Here is a 21,851-nt window from a genome sequence, read left to right as displayed (position 1 = left end):
GAGCTTTCCTCCCAACCCAGCCACCCCCAAAACTGGGCAGATTCCTGAAGCGAAATGAAATTTATTGATACGCACCAGAAGAATTCTGTTGACAAATGGAAGGGGCTCCATCAATGACTATCCCCCCCCCAACCCTACAACACATAAATGCTTTAACTCAGCAATAACAATAAAGCCTTGAATTCTTAACTTTAGGGTTTGTACGTCGTTCCCCATCTATATATGTGATCCGTAACTATAAAGCCTTTAACATGAGGTGGCAGCGGTGCTGTTATTGACAAAGATCATCTGAGGGGCACAAACCAGGCAACTTCTAAGCCCTAGAAGTGGGTCAGGTGGATGGACGATGGCACAAAATCCATTCCATGGGGTTGTTGCCAGCTAAGCCCTACTCAGAGTAGACCCACTGAAATTAATGGACTGGTGCCCATTAATTACAGCGGGTCTCTTCTGTCTTGGGATAGGGCCCACAAGCTGGAGAACTCTGCTGAGAATTTACCACTTACTTTCTCTACTGTCTCTTTCGAGTCTGTTTCTGCTCCGAAATGGTCTTGGGCTCCTACGATCCTTGATTACTGGAGAATGAATAAATACTACTTTGTAAGGTCCTTCTACTGGCCAGAGACACCTCTCTCTGTAGGATTAAATGCTTGTCTTGAAAGGACAGTGGGGGTCACACTATGGGCGTCTCTTCAGGAAAATGGGATTAAGAAGTGGAGAGATAGCTCCCTTTCAAACAAGCAAAAAACAAACAAAATAGAGGCCAATAATGAATGCTCAAGGGTCTTACCTAATTGAAATAAGTCACTCTCGGGGCAGAGGGTTTTGTCCAACTACTCAAGAGTAGATTCAGGGAAATTCATGTGCCTAAGTGAGCCCTTTCTATTGTTTTCAGTGAATTTATTTTGAGCAGGACAAAGGCTTGACCCAGCCCAGAATTCCAACAGAAATCGTTAATGCTTGAAATAATTCAGGCTGAAATCCTAACCCCACTTGCCTGGGAGCAAGCAGGACTGAATTCAGTGGGACTTACTTCTGAGTAGATACGGTTAGGATTGTGCTACTAATCTATTTTTTAAAAATACATTTATTCCCATGCTCTTTATTTCTCTATCCGCTGTGATTTTTTAACCATGAAAACAGACATATTTTTTCCATCTATAGTTTGATCTTAATGTTTCAAAGTTCTATAGTAGGGACGTGTCAATGGAGATGGTGAGAGAAATTTTTGTATATGTGTACAGACTATCCAAATTTTTGTGAACATTCTTGTGTGATCCACACACAAACACACACACACACACACACACAGTAATTCCAGATTAATTTAAACAATACTGAATCATAAAATTTCTGTAAGGTTTGTTTTGCATATGAAGAAGTAACAGTGGTCGTATAGGAAAGAAGGAGAATTTAATACAGATGTTGAAAGAGTAAATGAAAGCAGAAGTCCCCGAATATCACCGCATCACAGATTTGGAGTGTGCAGGCAACCCACAATTATGTAGGCAACCTACAATGGAGGAGAAATTTGGCTTGGGATGTCTCTGAATGCAAAACTGCCCAAGTCTCGCTTCCAGAAACAACATTTGAATTGAAACCACAGCTGTTCTTTGAAAATTTCACTTTGAATTTTGCAAAACAATTCTCCAACAAACAAACGAAACCACTTGCAACCCAAACAACTTTTATAAATGATTGCAGAAATTGTGTGCATGATGGAAAGTGTGCATGAAATACAAAAAATGCATTAAGTTAGCAAAAAGCTCTTGCAAAAATATGTGTGTTGGGCAAATTTTGTGCTAAAGCTGTGATCTTAAATGGAAACAGAATTTTTTTTATTTTGTTTTATGGAACATATACTTGTACGCATTATTTTACATGGTGAACTTCTGATAAAGAATCAAATAACTAAACTGCCTATCAATGTTCATTAGGACTTCTGAACACACAAGGCAAAGTGGAAACTGAAACTGAACTGAACATGGCAAAAAGGAGACGCGCAGCAAACCCAAAATTGAGATGAGCATCCATTCCTATACAATAATGCAAGCAGTTTCTGGTCATCCATCTAGGGTGGTGTTGTCATCCTCACAGAGTTCGTGATGGAACAGAAAAACAGGTTGATGGAAAATAGCGATAGATAGATAGAGGGAGGCGGCAAAGAAAGAAAACCGTTTCACAAGAGTAGACCTCCCGCCGTTCCTTTACCGCCCACTGTTGATGCCGATCAAACAGGTTTTAGAAGCGATACTGAAAACCTGCCCAGCCTTTTAGCCACAGGTGGGGAGAAGGATTGGTTCACATGCCCTCGGAGGTGATCCCTCTTTCAAAGCACCTTCAACTGTTTGAAACAATTATTCTCTTTCCTGCAGCTCATTGTTGCTCTTTGTACCTTAGTAAAAAGGCGAGAGAGAGGAGGGGGACTTCATCAGCTAATGTTATAATAGCACCGAGAGAACTTTGCAGCTACATTTTTTTTAGCAGAAAAGAGTGGATTCTTCAGTCCATCTGGGGCAGGAGGACAGCAGAGTTTGAGAAATCTCCTCCCGTTCTCCATCGATGGTGCCGATCCCCCGGTCGAAGCAGGGAGGAAGATAGCTTAATCGAGATGTTTTGGCCCGTAAAGTGACAGGGCAGTGTGTAACTATTCCAGCTCCAAGCCTTTCCGCTAATCCTTCTGTTTCATTTAAAACCGAGTCGAGTAATCCCAGGAGAAGAGGGCTTATCGCTACCCAAAGAACAAGGCGAGAGGCGATAATCCGGTCTCGTTTGCTTATATTATGATTACCCCTAAATCCTACTTAATGGTTTTCACTTTTTTTTAAAAAAAAAAAACTGCATCCCCTCCCACCTCCAGGCACCCCCACGTTCAGCAGTACTTAAAAGAAAAAGAAATCGATTTTGGTGCGCCGTCCTGCTCACTTAAACACCATTGAACTTGACGGAGTGCCTCTGTGCAATTAGTTTGAGATTAAGACTTGCAACCCAATGTACACACACGCTAGGCATCAGCTCTGGCTAAACACAGCGGGGTTTTACTCCAGAGTAAACATATACAGGACCGGCAGGAGCATGGCACATGTTTTCCTGTGTTTTATATTTGGTTTACCGCTATTTATGAGAACTCACCGTTCCTCTCCGAAAGTGCCAATCTGGTAACATAGCATAAAACGCTGGAAATTGGAAACACGTAAAAACAGCGCCCCAAATTAGTCCTTGCAGAAACTTGCAATGGCTTCTTTTTTTAAAGGAAGGTCTTGACCTTTGCAAGTAAAGAACTAGAATTATCGATTTGTTGGAAGCGATTAGCAATAAACTGTGGTGCGAAGAACAATGTTAAAGAAAACCAGGCTGCTTTTTGAAAAAAAGCTAGTTATGCACTCTTAAGCCTCCAAAAAATTCTCTGGGGTTGGCTTGGGACTTCTGAGTAATTTTGAAAAGAAAAGAAAAACTAACAAAAACCAAGGTGCAAATTGATAGACACATAAAAATGTTGCCTTCCTTGGTCATTAATAACTTGAAACTTGGTTTGAGTTCTTGTTGGCTCGGAAATTATTGTCATGAAGGGAATTAAGAAATACGTTATGTTAAACTCGGACGCAACAGCATGTTTTCATAACAATCGCCAGACTAGAGCAGTTCTTATGAGAGGCAGAATTGTAAAAAAAAAAGCTCTAAATCTCTGTGAATATCACCTTGTCACTTAAATTTGTAGTATTTCTTTTCCAGCCAAAACTGCCTTTTTCTGGTCTTACTGTAGGACATAGAGGATGAAGGGGAATTGAGGAGCTAAAGAGAACTTTAAGAAAGAAAACAAATAATAGGAAAGGAATAAACAGTGCAGAGAGACACATTTTGATAATTTGGGTTACTAATTAATAATTAGTAGTGAGTCTAGAATGAGGACTTGGTTGTGTGTTTCTCAAAACCTCCAAAGGGAAGGAACAGCCTTGAAACCAAAAGGAAATGTGTTTGCAGAAAACTGCAAATCTTGTTAGTCGTACAGCTGCTTGTGCGCGAACATTCGGGATTTGGGTAGCATTCCTCAGGAACGGAACACAGTGCCCTGTCTTCCCAGAGCATGATGAAATTTTGATATACCAAATGTTTTAATTAGACAACCATAATTATTGAAAGCAAAGGTGGGGGCACTGGGCAGCTACCAAAGTTTTTAGATATGTAAAATGCTAACAAAAGCAGAAAACAAAATTTAGTGTGGGGGGGAACCAGTGAAAAACATTACTAGAAAACCATTTTTTTTCTATATTACACATTTATTGTATTAATCAACTCACCCAGAGATTTTAACATGTTAGCTTTGCAATTCGATCTTTATTGCAAGTGTTCCCATTGGAAAATTCTTCATCATCATCATTTTTAATTTGTATACCGTCTTTCTATCTTACAATACTCAAGGCTGAAGAAACAAAAAATGTACATCTTATAACAATCTAATGCAATACAAAAATGTGATGATAAAACAAAACTTTAAAATAAGCAACCTACATCAAAAAAGTAACATTCAACTATTATTAGAATAGTATAAAATAATACTATCAACATATAAAAGTTAAACAGAAATCCACTCAACAGTTACAATAAATAGTTTCTAAACGATCATCAATAAAACAACGGCTAGCCACAGTACATAAAATAATACAATACAAATTCAGAATATCAGAGGTGCTGCAGTCTATCTCTGGACAACTCTCAGTTTTGGATAAAGGTCTGTAGATTCTTTGCTTTCTATCATCTACAATGTTCAGTCAGGAGAAAAGTAAACCACTTTCTCTCTTGCCCCTGTGTTATCCGATTACTTCTGCTAAGAGCAAGACCACTCCTCTGATTTTTTTTTTTGATTTTTTTTTACTTTTATGAAAGAACGAAAGTTTTAAAAAGGTTTGTGTGCCCAAGCCCAAACTCTTGACACTGAAATTCGGCACTTGAAAATTAACATTTAAATAACCATCGCTGGAAGGTTTTGGAGTCCAAATTGTCCGTTTGGGGATTGAATTTCACCTTTGTGGGGAGAAGAATCTGAGTCCGTAGCAAGCGCGTTGTGGCTTCCTGGAGTCCCACTGAAATCAATAGGGTTAAGTGAGGCATACTTAACTTACCCCATTGGTTCCAATGGGAAGCATTGAAACTAACCTTCTCTGCTGTGTATGTGTGTGCGAAGATATTATTAAGGAAAGGGCCACACAGCTTGCTGTTAGAGCACCTGTTTTTTGTGCAGAACGTTCCTGACTCGATCCCCGGAATCTGCAGGCAGGGCTGAGAATGTCCCAACTGAAACCCCAGAAAGATGCTACCAGTTGTGGTGGATAATATTAGGCCAGTGGTCTGACTGGGAATAAGGCATCTCCCTGGGTTTATATTTAAACCAGTGCTTTATTCAGAGCCCCAAAGAGCAGAATCATGCTTCATTTGTAGGAGAAAGGCAGTCGAACACAGTGGGTAAGCATCTCTGCCTTACATGCCCCGGAGAGATGCTGCCAGCCCGTGTAGGCAGCACTGAGCCGGAAGGGCCAGGGGTCTGATCCAGTAAAACGCAGCTTCCTTTGTTCCTGTGCGGCAACATCAGCCCTCTTTAACTCGGTGCTTCCCCGACGTTTTGGATTCCAACTCCTGTAAGTTGGGAGACAGGCAAGGTGTAAATCAGGGGTCAGCGAACTTTTTCAGCAGGGGGCCGTTCCACTGTCCCTCAGACCTTGTGGGGGGCCGGACTATATGGGGGGAGAATGAACGAATTCCTATGCCCCACAAATAACCCAGAGATGCATTTTAAATAAAAGCACACATTCTACTCATGTGAAAACATGCTGATTCCCAGACCGTCCGCGGGCCGGATTGAGAAGGCGATTGGGCCAGATCCGGCCCCCGGGCCTTAGTTTGCCTACCCATGGTGTAAATGAATAAATAACAGGATGTGCTAATCATCGTCATCCCCGGCTGTTGGCTAACTTGGCCGGGGCTGAGAGGAGCTGTCATCCGGCACTTATTCTGCAGGGCATACCAGGTTGAGGAAGACGGGAGAACATCAATTACTGAAGCTGACCTCTCCGTTTCCAGATTGGTGGACTCGGTGAGGAATTCGGCATTGAGCTATGATGAAACGTCGTGTCAGTGCGAGAATTTCTGCTTGCCAGTCGAAAAGGCCCCTCCTTCCTCTGCCCACACTGTTCCAGTTTTCTTTCTTTCTTTCTTTCTTTCTTTCTTTCTTTCTTTCTTTCCTTCTTCTTCTTCTTCTTCTTCTTCTTCTTCTTCTCTAAAAAAACCTTTATTATGCAACAGTTTACACATGGGTAGGCAAACCAAGGCCCGGGGGCCAGATCCAGCCCAATCACCTTCTAAATCCGACCCACGAATGGTCCGGGAATCAGCGTGTTTTTACATGAGTAGAATGTGTGCGTTTATTTAAAATGCATCTCTGGGTTATTTGTGGGGCATAGGAATTTGTTCTTCTTCTTTTTTTCCCCAAAATATAGTCCGCCGCCCCCCCCCCCCCAAGGTCTGAGGGACAGTGGACCGGCCCCTTGCTGAGAAAGTTTGCTGATCCCTGAATTTACATATGACATCGACGACACATAACTACATAAACAACATGGACACTAACTAGCAATATATATATATATACACTTCTGATCCATCTCATTATGCTTTTTTACAGTTTGTAGATTTATATGCACTTTATTATTATTTAACTTTCCCATTATTTATCAACACAAATTTTATTTTATAATTTCTTTATATTTCAGTTTGCGCTATCACAATAATCACCTTTCCAATTCTTTTGCTATTAAAATCCTGGCCACTGTGGTTGCATACATAAAAAGGGTTCTGTGGGGTTTTTTAAAATTTCTGTGGACATAATACCTAACAGAAAGGCTTCAGGGTTCGTTTTTTTAAATGAGAGTTTAAATATCTTTTTAAGTTCATTATATTTAAAGGTAATAGGTAAAGGGACCCCTGACAATTAAGTCCAGTCACGAATGACTCTGGGGTTGCTGCGCTCATCTTGCTTTACTGGCCAAGGGAGCCGACGTTTGTCCACAAGTTTTTCCGGGTCATGTGGCCAGCATGGCTAAGCCGCTTCTGGCGATACCAGAACAGCGCACAGAAACGCCATTTACCTTCCCACCGGAGTGGTACCTATTTATCTACTTGCGCTGCGTGCTTTCGAACTGCTGGGTTAGCAGGAGCTGGGACCGAGCAATGGGAGCTAACCCCATCGCGGGATTCGAACCGCCGACCTTCCGATTGGCCAAGCCCAAGAGGCTCAGTGGTTTAACCCACAGCGCCACCCACATCCCTTATGATATACAGTGTCCCAAAATTATCTTATCTCCTTACAGTCCCACCAGATGTGCACAAAGGTAGGAACAGAGTCAATGTTTTCATGGGTGCACAGTGTGGGAAGAGGGGCTGGGCGCCCCATTGCACAAGCAGAAATCCCCGCGCTTAAAGGATTCACGAGCTGAATTTTGTCCCTTGGTTGGGACAACACGGCCCAGCCGAAATATAGTTCGCGTTGAAAGCAAAGGTCCCCGTGACTCATTCTCTTCCCCTTCCCTCAAGGTAAAGTTAGAGAAATTTTACACTTTGATGCCCTCCCACTCAGCATGCGAGTTCCCGTTCCTCCATTTGTTCAACAGCTATGACAGGGAACCTCACATTAACACCTCTTGCTTTTCTGATGTTCACACATTACATTCAGATGAATTTACACCCCGTGCCCCTGTCTGCAGAATGTCTGGGTGTGCACCCTAGCTAAGCCGTACAAACCAACAAACGTGCACACTTTCACACAAACACTTGTACCCGTGTTTACGTAAACGTGTGAACTAGCCTCCAATGAGAGAAGGTGTAGGAAAGGCAAATCTCCATGTTTTCTTTTTTATTATTTTACTTATTAATTTATTTGCTTGGTTTATATTCCGCCCTTTATCCAAAGATCCCAAGGTTGTGTATACCGTATTTTTCGCTCAGTAAGATGCACTTTTTCCCTCCTAAAAGGTAAGGAGAAATGTGTGTGCGTCTTATGGAGCGAATGCAGGCTGCGCAGCTATCGCTGAAGCTAGAACAGCAAGAGGGATCACTGCTTTCGCTGTGCAGCGATCCCTCTTGCTGTTCTGGCTTCTGGGATTCAGAATATTTTTTTTCTTGTTTTCCTCCTCCAAAAACTAGGTGTGTCTTATGGTCTCTTGCATCTTATAGAACGAAAAATACGGTAACATTAAGGACACGGAGCATCAATAATAATAATAATAATAATAAAATAAAATGTGCTATCATTGCCCCCCAAAATAGTGGGAGGGATAAAGCCTGATGGGACAGCTACCGTAGCCAAAGAAAAAGGTAAAAATTTTGAGCAAAAGTTCGAGATAAAGGAGTGAGTGCCTCAGCATGTTTTGGGGGTGAGGGTTAACCCAGGATCATACATCCCAAATTACCCATCATGTTTCCTTCCCATAACTGGCAAATTAAGACTGATTTGGATGCTTAATTCTCACATCGTGATTGCCAGTTCCATTCCACGTTGAGAAACCGTGACTGAAGAACTGTTGCTTCGCGAGAGTGACTGTGAGAATTTACCGCAGAATCGTAGGATGGTAGATTGGGAAGGGACACCGAGGGTCAACTAGGCCCTCAAGAATCCCCAAAAGATGGCCATGCAAGCTCTGCTTTGAAACCTCCCAGGAAGGAGAGTCCCCTCCCCACATAATAATAATAATAATAATAATAATAATAAAAAAAAAATAAATAAATAAACCGTGGACACTCAATGCATCTACCCTCCAACGTTTCTCCAGTGAAAATAGGGACGTCCAATTCCATTATGATAATGTTATTATTTATACCCCACACATCTTACTGCGTTTCCCCAGCCACCCTGGACAGCTTCCAACATGTATAAAAACATAATAAAACATTAAACATTAAAAAAGAACACCTTCGCAGTACAGGATTGCCTTCAGACGGCTCGGGCGTCAGAAAACTCCATACCCTTCAACATTTTCCCAGTGAAAATAGGGACATATCCTCCAACATATCTCCAATGAAAATAGGGGCATTCTAAGGAAAAGCAGGAAATTCTGGGATCAAATTGGGACGGCTTCTCTAAATCTGGGACGTCCCTGGAAAATAGGGACACTTGGAGGGTCTGCGTCTATTTTGAGTACAGTGGTACCTCAGGTTACAGACGCTTCAGGGTACAGATGCTTCAGGTTACAGACTCCGCTAACCCAGAAATAGTACCTCGGGTTAAGAACTTTGCTTCAGGATGAGAACAGAAATCGTGCGGCAGCAGCGGGAGGCCTCATTAGCTAAAGTGGTACCTAAGGTTAAGAACAGTTTCAGGTTAAGAACGGACCTCTGGAACGAATTAAGTTCTTAACCCGAGGTACCACTATATAACCTCACTGGTTATTTTTAACTAATCGTTTGAAAACACAGGCCCATAACAGCACGGGATAACTAGAGTGTTAGTTGAGATTCCATAGCCTGCAGAGATAGATAGATGATAGAGATAGATAGATAGATAGATAGATGATAGATAGATAGATAGATAGATAGATGATATGAGAGAATTTGCAGTGACATGAGAAGAGGAATAGAAAGAGGGAGGAGGAGAAGATTTTAAAGCATCATCTCCTCTAGGCCTCTGGTGGTCGAAACAGTGGGGTGGATGTGTTTATATATGAGTTCCCCATTAATGTCCATTGCTCAAGAATTTCTACAGTAATTTGCTTATTTCTCCCTCCCTCCCACCCCTCCACCACCACCTATTTTATGACCCCCCTCCCATTCTCCCCTCAATTGCTTTTAAGCCATCAATTCACTAGCGGGGAGGGGGAATCTGGGGTGGGGTTTTTTCCCACCCCCCAGAAGAAAAGCAAAGCAAAACACACATACACACACACACAAAAAGAGAGAGTGGAAATAATGAAACTACCACACAGGCCCTCCTCCTCCTCCTCCTCCTCCTCTTTTTCTGCTTCGCTGTGTGAATCAACTAACTTTGTTTTCCACCAAAGGCTTTATCCTTAATAGCCTCGCCCCCTCCCCCCCCCCTTGCCGGCGTTTGAGCATAAGTGAGGCATGAGGGAGCCTTTGGAATAATGAGGTGTAATTAGCCCTGGCAGCTTTTATCTTCAAAACTCCCTGTTCAATTAGATTGAAATAAAACGAAAGAGGGGGCATTAAAAGAGAGAGAGAGGGAGGGAGAGAGTATGTGTGTGTTTCGGGTAAGTGGCGATGGGGTAGGAGTACAGGGGGAAGGAATTTGGGTGCGTTTTTTCATTTGCTCTGTCAATTATGGTTTCTCTCGTTCTCTCTCCCCCCCCCCCCCAAATCCCAGATCTTCGGTTTGCTCCATTATCACAGCAGTTTTTTGCAGAAGAAAAATCCACACATAGATTTGCACAGTTTCCCCCTGATCGTTGTACGCAGTTTTGCCCCTGTATGTGTTTTTAACGTTATATGGATCATATATGCTGGTTTTTTAAATTGCATTCTGCAACTCTGCGTTACCTTCCCCCTTCCCTTGTTACCTGTTGTTGTTTTTCTGTGTCAACACGTTTTTGTATGCAACAGTAAAATTCAATAAAAGGGTGTATGTATATATATATATATACACACACATATACATATGTGTGTGTGTGTGTGTGTGTGTGTGTATGCAGTTGTGTTATAAGAAGCAATTGCTCAGTATGTGGCTTTGGTTAGATTGTGAAGTCACTTTGAGATGCTTTATAGTGGTTCATGAAGAAGAAGAAGAAGAAGAAGAAGAAGAAGAAGAAGAAGAAGAAGAAGAAGACAACAATAATTATTATTATTTATTTATACCCCGCCCATCTGGCTGGGTTTCCCCAGCCACTCTGGGTGGCTTCCAATAGAACACTAAAATACAATAACCTATTAAACATTAAAAGCTTCCCTAAACAGAAGAAGAAGAAGAAGAAGAAGAAGAAGAAGAAGAAGAAGAAGAATTAGCCAGCAATTTCCCCCATAAAACAGCTGTTTCAAAAGTTTTTTTCACCAATATTCCCATTTTCCATACAAATTATTGGGTTGGAGAACTTCATTGAAAAGTCCGCAGAAGCAGGGATTGCAATGCTTTGTTTAAAACTAGAGAACCTTAGATGCTCCTCGTATTGAAATCCAGAGGACTGGAGAATCCCAAAGAAACAAATTTCATTCAGAGAAAAATCCAAAGGGAAAAAGCAGAGGATAACCTAGAGCTTGAACAATCTGGAATTTTTTGCACTCCTTATATTGACATCCAGAGAACTGAAAATCAACGTGAGAGTTTTGAAAATCCAGAGCATTGGAGCGTTTTTGACACTCTTTGCGTTGGTTTTGTCACTTTTCATTAAAATGGAACCCAAACAAATTTATCCCTCATCCCTAGATGGGAGACCGTTGCTGCAGCTGGGTAGATGATACTTCTCTCCAGCACACATCTGTTCGGCATTTGAGCTCTGGCGGCGAATGTTCATCTCTTGTTGTTGTTTAGTCGTTTAGTCGTGTCCGATTCTTCGTGACCCCCTGGACCAGAGCACGCCAGGCACTCCTGTCTTCCACTGTCTCCCGCAGTTTGGTCAAACTCATGTATGTAGCTTTGAAAACACTGTCCAACCATCTCATCCTCTGTCGTCCCCTTCTCCTTGTGCCCTCCATCTTTCCCAACATCAGGGTCTTTTCGAGGGAGTCTTCTCTTCTCATGAGGCGGCCAAAGTATTGGAGCCTCAGCTTCACGATCTGTCCTTCCAGTGAGCACTCAGGGCTGTTTTCCTTCAGAATGGAGAGGTTTGATCTTCTTGCAGTCCATGGGACTCTCAAGAGTCTCCTCCAGCACCGTAATTCAAAAGCATCAATTCTTCGGCAATCAGCCTTTTTTATCGTCTCTAGCGAATTTTAAAAGCTGGGTTGTGATGGCTGTGGAGCAGGGGCACCCAAAGTCTATCTCCTTCAACACTTGGATCTCCCAGCCCCATGGAAAGGTCAGAGCTGGTCTTAGCAGGATGCAAAGTGCTGCAGGTTCTTTGGGTGGCGGGTGGCAATTTGACTGACATATTTTATATACATCCATGCGGCATTTTTCCAGACCAGGGAAGGTACCCGTATCACCTCAAAAGGTTGTGGCTTCTCCTTCATTGCAGCTTTTTAAACAGAGGTTAGATTTGTCAGGGGTTCTTTGGTTGTGATTCCTAAACCAGGCATCCCCAAACACGCGATGTTTTGGCACCACAGTTCTCATCATCCCTGACCACTGGTCCTGTTAGCTAGGGATCATGGGAGTTGTAGTCCCGAAAACATCTGGAAGGCTGAGTTTGGGGATGCCTGGACTAGATGAACCTTGGGGTCCCGTCCAACTCTACAATTCCATGAATTAGTTAGTAGATTGTATTTTATTGTCAGCTGTAAAGTAAACCTGCCCACCCCCATCCCCCACCCCCCCGTGGAATATAAATATGCAAATAACTAAACTAAACTAAACCCCTAAGGGACCAGTCTGGATAGTTGGCCTTGGTGAAGATTTGACGTTTTCATCCCCCAAAAGTTTTTGATTTGAGTTTCTACTGAAATGAGGCTGCATTTTATTGTTGTATTTTAATCTTGTTTTTAAGTTGTATTTTAATCAATTGTTTTATACCTGGTGTTAGCTGCCCTGAGCCCGGTCTTGGCTGGGGAGGGCGGGGTATAAATAGTTGGTGTTGACCTTTAAGGCCCTAAACGGTCTTGGGCCAGTATATCTGAAGGAGCATCTCCACTCCCATTGTTCTGCCCGGACACTGAGGTCCAGCGCTGAGGGCCTTCTGGCGGTTCCCTCATTGCGAGAAGCAAAGCTACAGGGAACCAGGCAGAGGGCCTTCTCGGTAGTGGCGCCCGCCCTGTGGAACGCCCTCCCATCAGATGTCAGAGATAAACAACTACCTGACATTCAGAAGACATCTTAAGGCAGCCCTGTTCAGGGAAGTTTTTAATATGTGACATCTTAGTGTATTTTTGTTCTTTGTGGAAGCCTCCCAGAGTGGCTGGGGAAACCCAGCCAGATGGGCGGGGTACAAATAAATTATTATTATTATTATTATTATTATTATTATTATTATTATTATTGACATCAGAGGGTGACTAAGATATTTTGGTGCCTGGGACAAATTAAAAAACAAACAAACCAAATCGCTTAAATCTTCTGCGTGATCCCCATTGGCACAAATCATTAGATGAGGGGTGGGGGCTGCTGTTTAAAGAAATTGGCACACTTTTTAACCCCTGCTATTTTAAAAGCTCTCCTGCAGTCAGCCCCTTGAAGCCTGTAGTAGTCAAGCACACACACACACCCCCAACATTAATTTCCTTAATTTCCAAGTTCTACCTCTGCAAAGGAATATTATCCCCTGCCCCCTCAACCCAACCTCTCTTGTATATTCCCAGCTGACCTTCGATCTCTTTTTATTCATGACCCTGATCTTGAGGGATGGCAACTTGATGGATGGCGCGAAGGCCAATAATGTACAACATCCTTCAATATTAAGGCAGCAGAGAAGGGCAGGACCCCGTGGCGGAGAGAAGCAAGAGGTCAGGGGGCTGAAAGGGGGCGGGCTGGGTGGGTGGAGAGACCTGGCGGATTTGCAAAGGAGGGCGGCAGAATAGGGCGGGCGAGGGATTTGTCAGCCTTTCGCTGGGAAGGGTGAGTTGGGCGGGCGCTGAGCACGTACGGAATGATTTATACTGGGTTGCTGCAATTAAATTGACCTTTGCTGACGATAACCAACAAGACCTACTAGTGTGTGCATTTGTGTCTGTGTATGAGGAGGGGGTGACTTTTCTGCAATAGCAGGCAAGTACAACATGCTTGCTCACCTCTTAAGAGTCCCGAGCAGCGAAGAGGTACTTAGCTTAGAGGCTGTAATCCTGTGCACCACCAAAATCAAGCCTGCTGCGAATAATAATAATAATAATAATAATAATAATAATAATAATAATAATTTATTATTTATACCCCGCCCACATCTGGCTGGGCTTCCCCAGCCACTCTGGGCGGCTTCCAACCAAATATTAAAATACAGTAATACATCAAACATTAAAAGCTTCCCTAAACAGGGCTGCCTTCAGATGTCTTCTAAAAGTTTGGTAGTTGTTTTTCTCTTTGACATCTGGTGGGAGGGTGTTCCACAGGACGGGCGCCACTACCGAGAAGGCCTTCTGTCTGGTTCCCTGTAACTTGGCTTCTCACAGGGAGGGAACCACCAGAAGGCCCTTGGCACTGGACCTCAGTGACCGGGTAGAACGATGGGGGTGGAGACACTCCTTCAGATATACTGGACCGATGCCATTTAGGGCTTTAAAGGTCAGCACCAACACTTTGAATTGCGTTCGGAAACGTACTGGGAGCCAATGTTTTCAAGACCGGTGTTATGTGGTCTCAGTGACTGCTCCCAGTCCCCAGTCTAGCTGCCACATTCTGGATTAGTTGTAATTTCCGGATCACCTTCAAAGGTAGCCCCACGTAGAGCGCATTGCAGTAGTCCAAGCAGGAGATAACTAGAGCATGCACCACTCTGGCAAGACAGTCCGTGGGTAGGTAGGGTCTCATCCTGCGTACCAGGTGGAGCTGGCCAAACACACATTTTTGCAAAGCCATTTCCCCCAATCTAATGCATCTTATTATCACTAATATATGCACACCTTTCCTTAGTATGTGCATTTTGGTACACATTACTTCACCGGGAAACTGCCTTGTAAGATTCGGAGAAGTGTGAATTTGGAAAGGAGACTTTTGAAAGAATTGGTGTGTTTCAGTTTTTGCATTGTTTCAGAAAGTACAAATTAGGTTTATTCTCCTTTAAAGATGAATGGAATCGACATTCGTTCCGGAGGTCCGTTCTTAACCTGAAACTGTTCTTAACCTGAAGCACCACTTTAGCTAATGGGGCCTCCTGTTGCCGCTGCGCCACCGGAGCACGATTTCTATTCTCATCCTGAAGCAAAGTTCTTAACCTGAAGCACTATTTCTGGGTTAGCGGAGTCTGTAACCTGAAGCGTATGTAACCTGAAGCAAATGTAACCTGAGGTACCACTGTACAGCAGGGACAGTGAGGAGAGTTTGGTGGAAACTTCAGCTGACAAGTCATCATGCCTAATCAATACATTTGATCCATTGGTTAAGGTCTGCAAAAGGTGGACTCTAAACCTCTGCATGTACTTGAGAGAGATGGTGGTGAGTTTGTATGAAGGGCAGTACACCTATAATAATAATTATTATTATTATTATTATTATTATTATTATTATTATTATTATTATTATCCTGCATCAATGGGAATCTTCTGTTTCAGAAGAAATGTTAAAGACATTTGCTAGTGGCATCCATCTATCTCAGCCTTTCTCAACCTGTGGGTCCCCAGATGTTGTTGAACTACAACTCCCATCACTACTAGCTAACAATGCCGGCGCTCAGGGATGATGGGAGTTGTAATCCAACAACATCTGGGGACCCAGAGGTTGAGAACCGCTGATCTATCTCAAGACACAATAGAAGAGTTTGCCACTGGGGATAAAGGCAACATCCTGGATTATAAAATATTTCTATTCTGGGGGTGGGGGAGATGTTGCGCTGTGAACCAGCAGCTCTCCATGACTCCAGGCAGCAATTTGTTGTTGTTTAGTCGTTTAGTCGTTTCCGACTCTTCGTGACCCCATGGACCAGAGCACGCCAGGCACTCCTGTCTTCCACTGCCTCCCGCAGTTTGGTCAAACTCATGCTGGTAGCTTCGAGAACACTGTCCCACCATCTCGTCCTCTGTCGTCCCCTTCTCCTTGTGCCCTCCGTCTTTCCCAACATCAGGGTCTTTTCCAGGGAGTCTTCTCTTCTCATGAGGTGGCCAAAGTCTTGGAGCCTCAGCCTCAGGATCTGTCCTTCCAGTGAGCACTCAGGGCTGATTTCCTTCAGAATGGACCAGGCAGCGATGCAGAATGAATAAATTAAAACTTTTAACAGAGATCACAGCTATAGGAGTTTTCATTTTGGCTAGGATAGGCAGGTTAAGAAGATACTGCTTGTTCCGGCCAAAGGGCCGGAATCCAGAATCCTGTTCTCACGATGGCCAGCCAGAAACCTGTGGGGAACCCACAACCCGAACCTGAACACAAGAGCAGACCTCTCCCCTTCTGTGGTTTCCAGAAACTCATGTTCAGAAGCATCGCTGCCTAATACTGTGGAGCGTATGCCATCGTGGCTAGTAGCCATCGGCTACAAGCTTTCCAAGGGAAAAAATGGGGATGCTGGTTTAAATAACGCCATCAACAATATATTCTAAGAGAAAGGGGTAGCTTGTGAGTGTGTGTGCGTGCACAAAGAAAAGATGTTAAAAGGAACCTTTTTCTCCCAGGCATCTGATACACACATCAATATCCCCGTCCCAAGCGAGGACGCAATTCACACAGGCAAAATGTATTAGCCGCTACGGCTAAGAGCTGGTCAAGTCTGACGAGGACTGCGCCTTTACAGTAACACAAACTGTAGAGCTAGTGTGTCGGCCGTGACCCCGGGGGTTAAAGGTGAAGGGTTTCCCAGGAGTGTCTTTGATGGAGCCATCTCGGATGAGAAAGGGCCCTCTATACAGATGTCCCCATCATTACCATTAGAATGTGTTTCAAAACGCAGACCCCGAAAGCAAGATTTAATGGAATGTAATTAAAACTGCACTGTTTAGATTTCTCTCTCCGCGACACCCCCCCCACCTCCCCTCGTTTGCACACACCCTGCATCTCCAAGCCTCTCTCTCTCTCTCTCTCTCTCTCTCTCTCTCTCTCTCTCTCCCCCCCCCACCCCGCCAGTCCCGTTTAGACCCTTAACCCTCCACATTGCATTGCTCCGTGACTAGCGTTACGGAGAGGTATCTCCCCCCTTCCCCAATTCTCTGTCCCCATATTGAATTCCCCTTTTTAAAAAAAGAAAGGAAGGAAGGGGGAAGAAGAGGGAATATTGTGCGAGCACCTTTGCTTTTCAGAACCGACAAGATCTGGGGTACAGGAGGGCAGGGAACCCCTCTTCTCTTTCTGAAATGTACTCCGCGCCAATGGATAAGGCGCTGAAGTATAGACTCTTTAGGAATAGGTTGCAAACTTTGGGTGTGTGTTGTTGTTTTTCAGTTTAGAGGAAAGACGAGTAGGAGGCAACCTGATAGAAGTTTATATAATTATGCATCGCATCGGGAAAGCAAACAAAGTTTCCTTTCCTTTCTCGTAATGTGAGCTTGCGGGGCTCCCATGAAGCTGAATGTTGGAAGGTTTGGGACAGAGAAGAGAGAATGCTTCTTTGCTCAAAGCGTGCTTATATACTATCACCCGGTGCTATACCAGCTGCACTGGCTCCCAGTGGAGTACAGGATCAAGTTTAAGGTGCTGGTTTTAACCTTTAAAGCCCTATACGGCCTAGGACCCTCATACCTATGGGACCGCCTCTCCTGGTATGCCCCACAGAGGAACTTACGATCTTCAAACAAAAACATCTTGGAGGTCCCAGGCCACAGAGAGGTTAGGCTGGCCTCAACCAGAGCCAGGGCTTTTTCGGCTGTGGCTCTGATCTGGTGGAACACTCTGCCACAAGAGACCAGGGCCCTGCAGGACTTGACATCTTTCCGCAGGGCCTGCAAGACAGAGCTGTTCCACCAGGCCTTTGGCCAGGGCACAGCCTGACTCCCTCCTTTGGCAATATTCACAGAACTCTAACCCAATGGTTGCCATCAATTTGATTTGAATTAATTTTATAATGAAATGATTTTAGAATGTTGTATTATTTTATTGTTGTTAGCCGCCCTGAGCCCGGCTTCGGCTGGGGAGGGTGGGATATAAATAAAAAAATTTTATTATTATGAAATTTGCTCCCTCGGGAGGCAGTGATGGCTACAAACCTACAGTGGGTAAGGCTGCTAATGGCTACTAGCCACAATGGCTATGCTCTTGCTTTCACAGTTGGAGACCCTAATGTTTCTGAATACCAGTTACTGGAAGCCTGAGGATGAGAGACTGATCTGATGCTTGAATCCTGCTTGCTGGCTTCTCACATGCATCTGGTTAGCCACTGTAAGAACAGGATGCTGTGCTAGATAGCCCCGCGGCCTAATCCACCATGCTCTTCTTAGGTTCTTATGTTCTTAGGGTGTGGTCCAGGCAAGCGGCTTCAGAATTGTCTACTCAACTCCCATTGTGATGTGTGATGGTGAAGTCATCGGTATGGGTTTGAAGGTGAGGGTGCCACCCCGCTGAGCCCATAAGAAAAAATCCCAACTGCCCAGCTATAGGCAAGGGAGAAGATGCCATCACCCCGAGAAAAAATCTAAGTCCTGGTCAGCCAACTTTTTGGTCTTGAAGAGAGGGGGGAAGGCAAAGCAAGATAGACACAGAGAGAGAGAGAGGCCAGCAAAACTCTCATGGGATCATCTATCCCCTCCCATTTCTTGGTCAACCTCAACCAAAAAGGAGCCTGACATAAACAACCATGCCTAAGCAGAATGCCCTGGCTATAGGGATTGACCTCGGCACCACCTACTCCTGTGTGGCTGTCTGCCAGCACGACAAAGTGGAGATTATCGCCAACGACCAAGGGAACCGCACAACACCCAGCTATGTGGCCTTCACCAGCAGCGAACACCTGGTTGGGGACCCAGCGAAGAGCCAGGCCTCTCTCAACCCCCAGAACACAGTGTTCGACGCCAAGCGGTTGATTGGCAGGAAATATGAGGACGCCACAGTCCAGGAGGACATCAAGCACTGGCCTTTCACCGTGGTCAACCACGAGGGCAAGCTCAAGGTCCAGGTGTCCCACAAGGGGAAGCAGCGGACCTTCTACCCTGAGGAGATCTCAGCCATGGTGTTGGTCAAGATGAAGCAGACAGCCGAGGCCTACCTAGGTTGTTCCATCTCCCAAGCCATTGTCACAGTGCCGGCCTACTTCAACGATGCCCAGCGGCAGGCCACCATTGACGCCGGGGCCATCGCCGGCCTCCAGATCCTGAAGATTATCAATGAGCCCACGGCCGCCGCTATCGCCTATGGCCTCGATGTGAGGAACCAGGAGGCAGGTTGCCGGAACATCCTCATTTTCGACCTGGGCGGGGGCACCTTTGACATCTCGATCCTCTCTGCTGAGGACGGCATCTTTGAGGTGAAAGCCACGTCGGGGGACACTCATTTGGGCGGTGAGGACTTCGACAAGAGGTTGGTGGGCTACCTTGCGGAGGAGTTCCGGAAGAAGTACAAGAAGGATGTCCGCCAGGACAAAAAGGCCATGCAGAGGTTGAAAATTGCGGCCGAACGTGCCAAGTGCACACTGAGTTCCTGCAGCAATGCCAGCGTCTCCATCGACTCCCTCTACCAAGGGATCGACTTCCACACGGCCATCACGAGGGCACGTTTCGAGGACCTGTGTTCTGACCTCTTCCGGGCCACCCTGAAGCCCTTGGAGAGGGCTCTGAAAGACGCCAAGATGAGCAAGGGCGACATCAAGGACATCGTGTTGGTCGGGGGCTCCACCCGCATCCCCAAGATCCAGAAGATGCTGAAGGACTTCTTCAACGGGAAGGAGCTATGCAAGGGCATCAACCCCGATGAAGCAGTGGCTTACGGAGCAGCCATCCAGGCCGCTGTCTTAACAGGCAACCGGACCCCGAAGATGCAGAATGTGTTCCTCCTGGATGTCACCCCTTTGTCTCTGGGGATCAACACCCAAGGCGGGGTCATGGCGACGATCATCAAGCGCAACTCGCCTGTCCCCACGAAGGAAACAATGGAGTTTACCACCACGGAGGACGACCAAGACACCATCTTCTTCATGGTGTACGAAGGGGAGAGAGCCCTGACCAAGCACAACCACCTCCTGGGCACGTTCACCTTGAAAGGCATCCCTCCAGCCCCCTGCGGGGTCCCCGTCATCGTCGTCACCTTCTCCATCGACGAGAACAACATCCTGACCGTCTCCGCCAAGGATGTGGAGACGGGGAACACCAGCCACCTCACCATCTCGGACACTCAGGGCCGTCTTGGCAAAGAGGAGATCGAGAAGATCATTCAGACGGCGGAAGAGTTCAGGGTGAGCGACGTTTCCCAGAAGGAGAAGATTGAGGCCATGAACTCCTTGGAGTCCTGCACCCTCGAACTGAAGAGGGTGGCCGAGGAGCAGGTGCTGGATGTGAAGGCCAAGAGGAGGATGCTGGAGATGTGCAACAGCACCACCTCCTGGCTTGAGGGCAACCCTTTGGCCGAGAAGGTGGAGTGTGAGCAGCGTCAGAAGGACCTGGAGGAAGCGTGGGATTCGATCTGCACCTCCCTCACCCAGAGCGAGAGAACAGGAGGGACATCTGGGGAGGACCAGAACGTGGCAGTGGAGAAGAATAATGAGGACCCCAGTGATGGGATGGAATGAAATCGCCGAAACTGCCAGAGGGCATTGTTCCACCTAGAGGGCACATTAAAAAAAAATAAGGGTTGAAAGGAAAGGAAGGAAAGTTGTCCTGCCTCTTTGATGCATGCATCCAGGGTTTGCTTTATTTTTGTATCCCACTTTGCTTATTAAAACAAAGGGGGAAAGTACAGTGGAACTTTGGTTCTCGAACGGCTTAGCTGATGAACGTCGAAAACCCAGAAGTAAGTGTTCCAGTTTTCAAATGTTTTTTGGAAGCTGAACGTCCAGTGCGGTTGTCGGCTATTGTTTCCGGGGCGCCTGCCCCAGTCGGAAGCTGCTCCTTGGTTTCCGAATGTTTCGGGAGTCGAACGGGCTTCCAAAACAGATTTAAGTTTGAGAACCAAGGTTCCACTGTATCCAAAGCAGAATTTGAACAAAAGATGGGGGGGAGGTCCATAGTTCAGTTGCTAGAGCACCTGTATTGCATGCAATAGGTCCCAAGTGGCTTCTGCTGGAAGTGCTCAGAACATCTCCAGTTTGAAACCCTAAACAGCTGCTGCCAGTCAGTGTAGGCAGTTCTGAGCTAGATGGATATAAGAAGTAGTCTTATACTAAGGTCAGTTCTATATTCAGAACCATAAGGTGGGCAGGGAGTGCTCTTGTGCTTCACTCCTGCTTATCGGTTCCCCAGGAAGTGTCACGGTCCGGTCTACGGGTGATCGAAGTCCCGGCTGAGGACATCAGGACTGGGGGCAAGATGGCGGGGTGGGAGCAGGCACAAGAGTCCAGAAGCCAGGCGTCCGAGGGTCAGGAAGCAGGGAGGCACAAAGTCTAGGGTTTGAGGGTCGAGAAGCAAGGAGTCACAAAGTCAAGGGTCTGAGGGTCAAGAAGCAATGGAGTCAAGAAGCCAAGGTTTGAGGATCAGGAAGCAAGAAGCCAAACATGTTGCTGTGGCAAAGAGCCAAAGGGAAATGCTGACCTTATATCCCTTCCAGCTCTAGCCACCAGGTACAGTGAGTTACCAAGCGGCCTCACCTGTGTGGCTGCACCTTGCTTCTCCAGAACAAACTTAGGAAGGCCCCAGTCCTGCAAAGCTTTACTGGTCACAGGGCCCGGCTCCTGCACACACTCCTGACAGGAAGGGCATCCAGTTGACCATCTGGGTCAGGCCGGTGGTCCATCTAGTCCAGAATCCTGTTCTCACAAGGCTCTTGTTGTGTTCTTAAGTTTCCAGAACGTTAGCAGGGAAGTGTCTCAAGCAGCTTGCCCCAAGGGAGGGAGTTCTAGGGTCTCTGGTGCTTACAACCAACCATGTACTTACCAAAGCAATGCCAGACCTTAGTGGACTGTGTCTCCCTGTCTCCCCGAAGATCTCAATGGGTGGAAGGGCTGAAACTCAGGTTAAGTATGAAGAGGAGATCTGCTGAGGCCCTGAGGCAG

At 45.5% G+C, this 21,851-nt stretch overlaps 1 protein-coding gene and 1 long non-coding RNA gene across 2 annotated transcripts; one reads left to right on the top strand and one right to left on the bottom strand.

Annotated features, from left to right (window-relative positions):
- Positions 1-5,382: 5,382 nt before the first annotated feature.
- On the bottom strand, positions 5,383-21,827 carry LOC308465208. The gene is made up of 3 exons (XR_013980353.1): positions 21,733-21,827; positions 8,957-9,056; positions 5,383-5,631 (listed from the first exon to the last, which is right to left on the bottom strand). It is a non-coding gene; the product is annotated as an uncharacterized lncRNA (long non-coding RNA).
- LOC308464931 (heat shock 70 kDa protein 1-like) lies at positions 18,217-20,505 on the top strand. The gene has a single exon (XM_080984637.1). It carries the CDS (start codon positions 18,510-18,512, stop codon positions 20,430-20,432), a length of 1,923 nt encoding a protein of 640 aa, XP_080840763.1. The 5' UTR covers positions 18,217-18,509; the 3' UTR covers positions 20,433-20,505.
- Positions 21,828-21,851: the final 24 nt, after the last annotated feature.

The sequence above is a fragment of the Podarcis pityusensis genome (genome assembly GCF_964106645.2).
Source record: "Podarcis pityusensis genome assembly, chromosome: 16".
Taxonomy (NCBI): Eukaryota; Metazoa; Chordata; class Lepidosauria; order Squamata; family Lacertidae; genus Podarcis; species Podarcis pityusensis.
Note: the sequence above shows the minus strand (reverse complement) of the source record. Positions and strands in the feature narration are given on the sequence as shown.

What these genes read in the sequence shown, in the direction of transcription:
- LOC308464931 (XM_080984637.1), top strand. Translation starts at nt 18,510, where the DNA reads ATGCCTAAGCAGAATGCCCTGGCTATAGGGATTGACCTCGGCACCACC.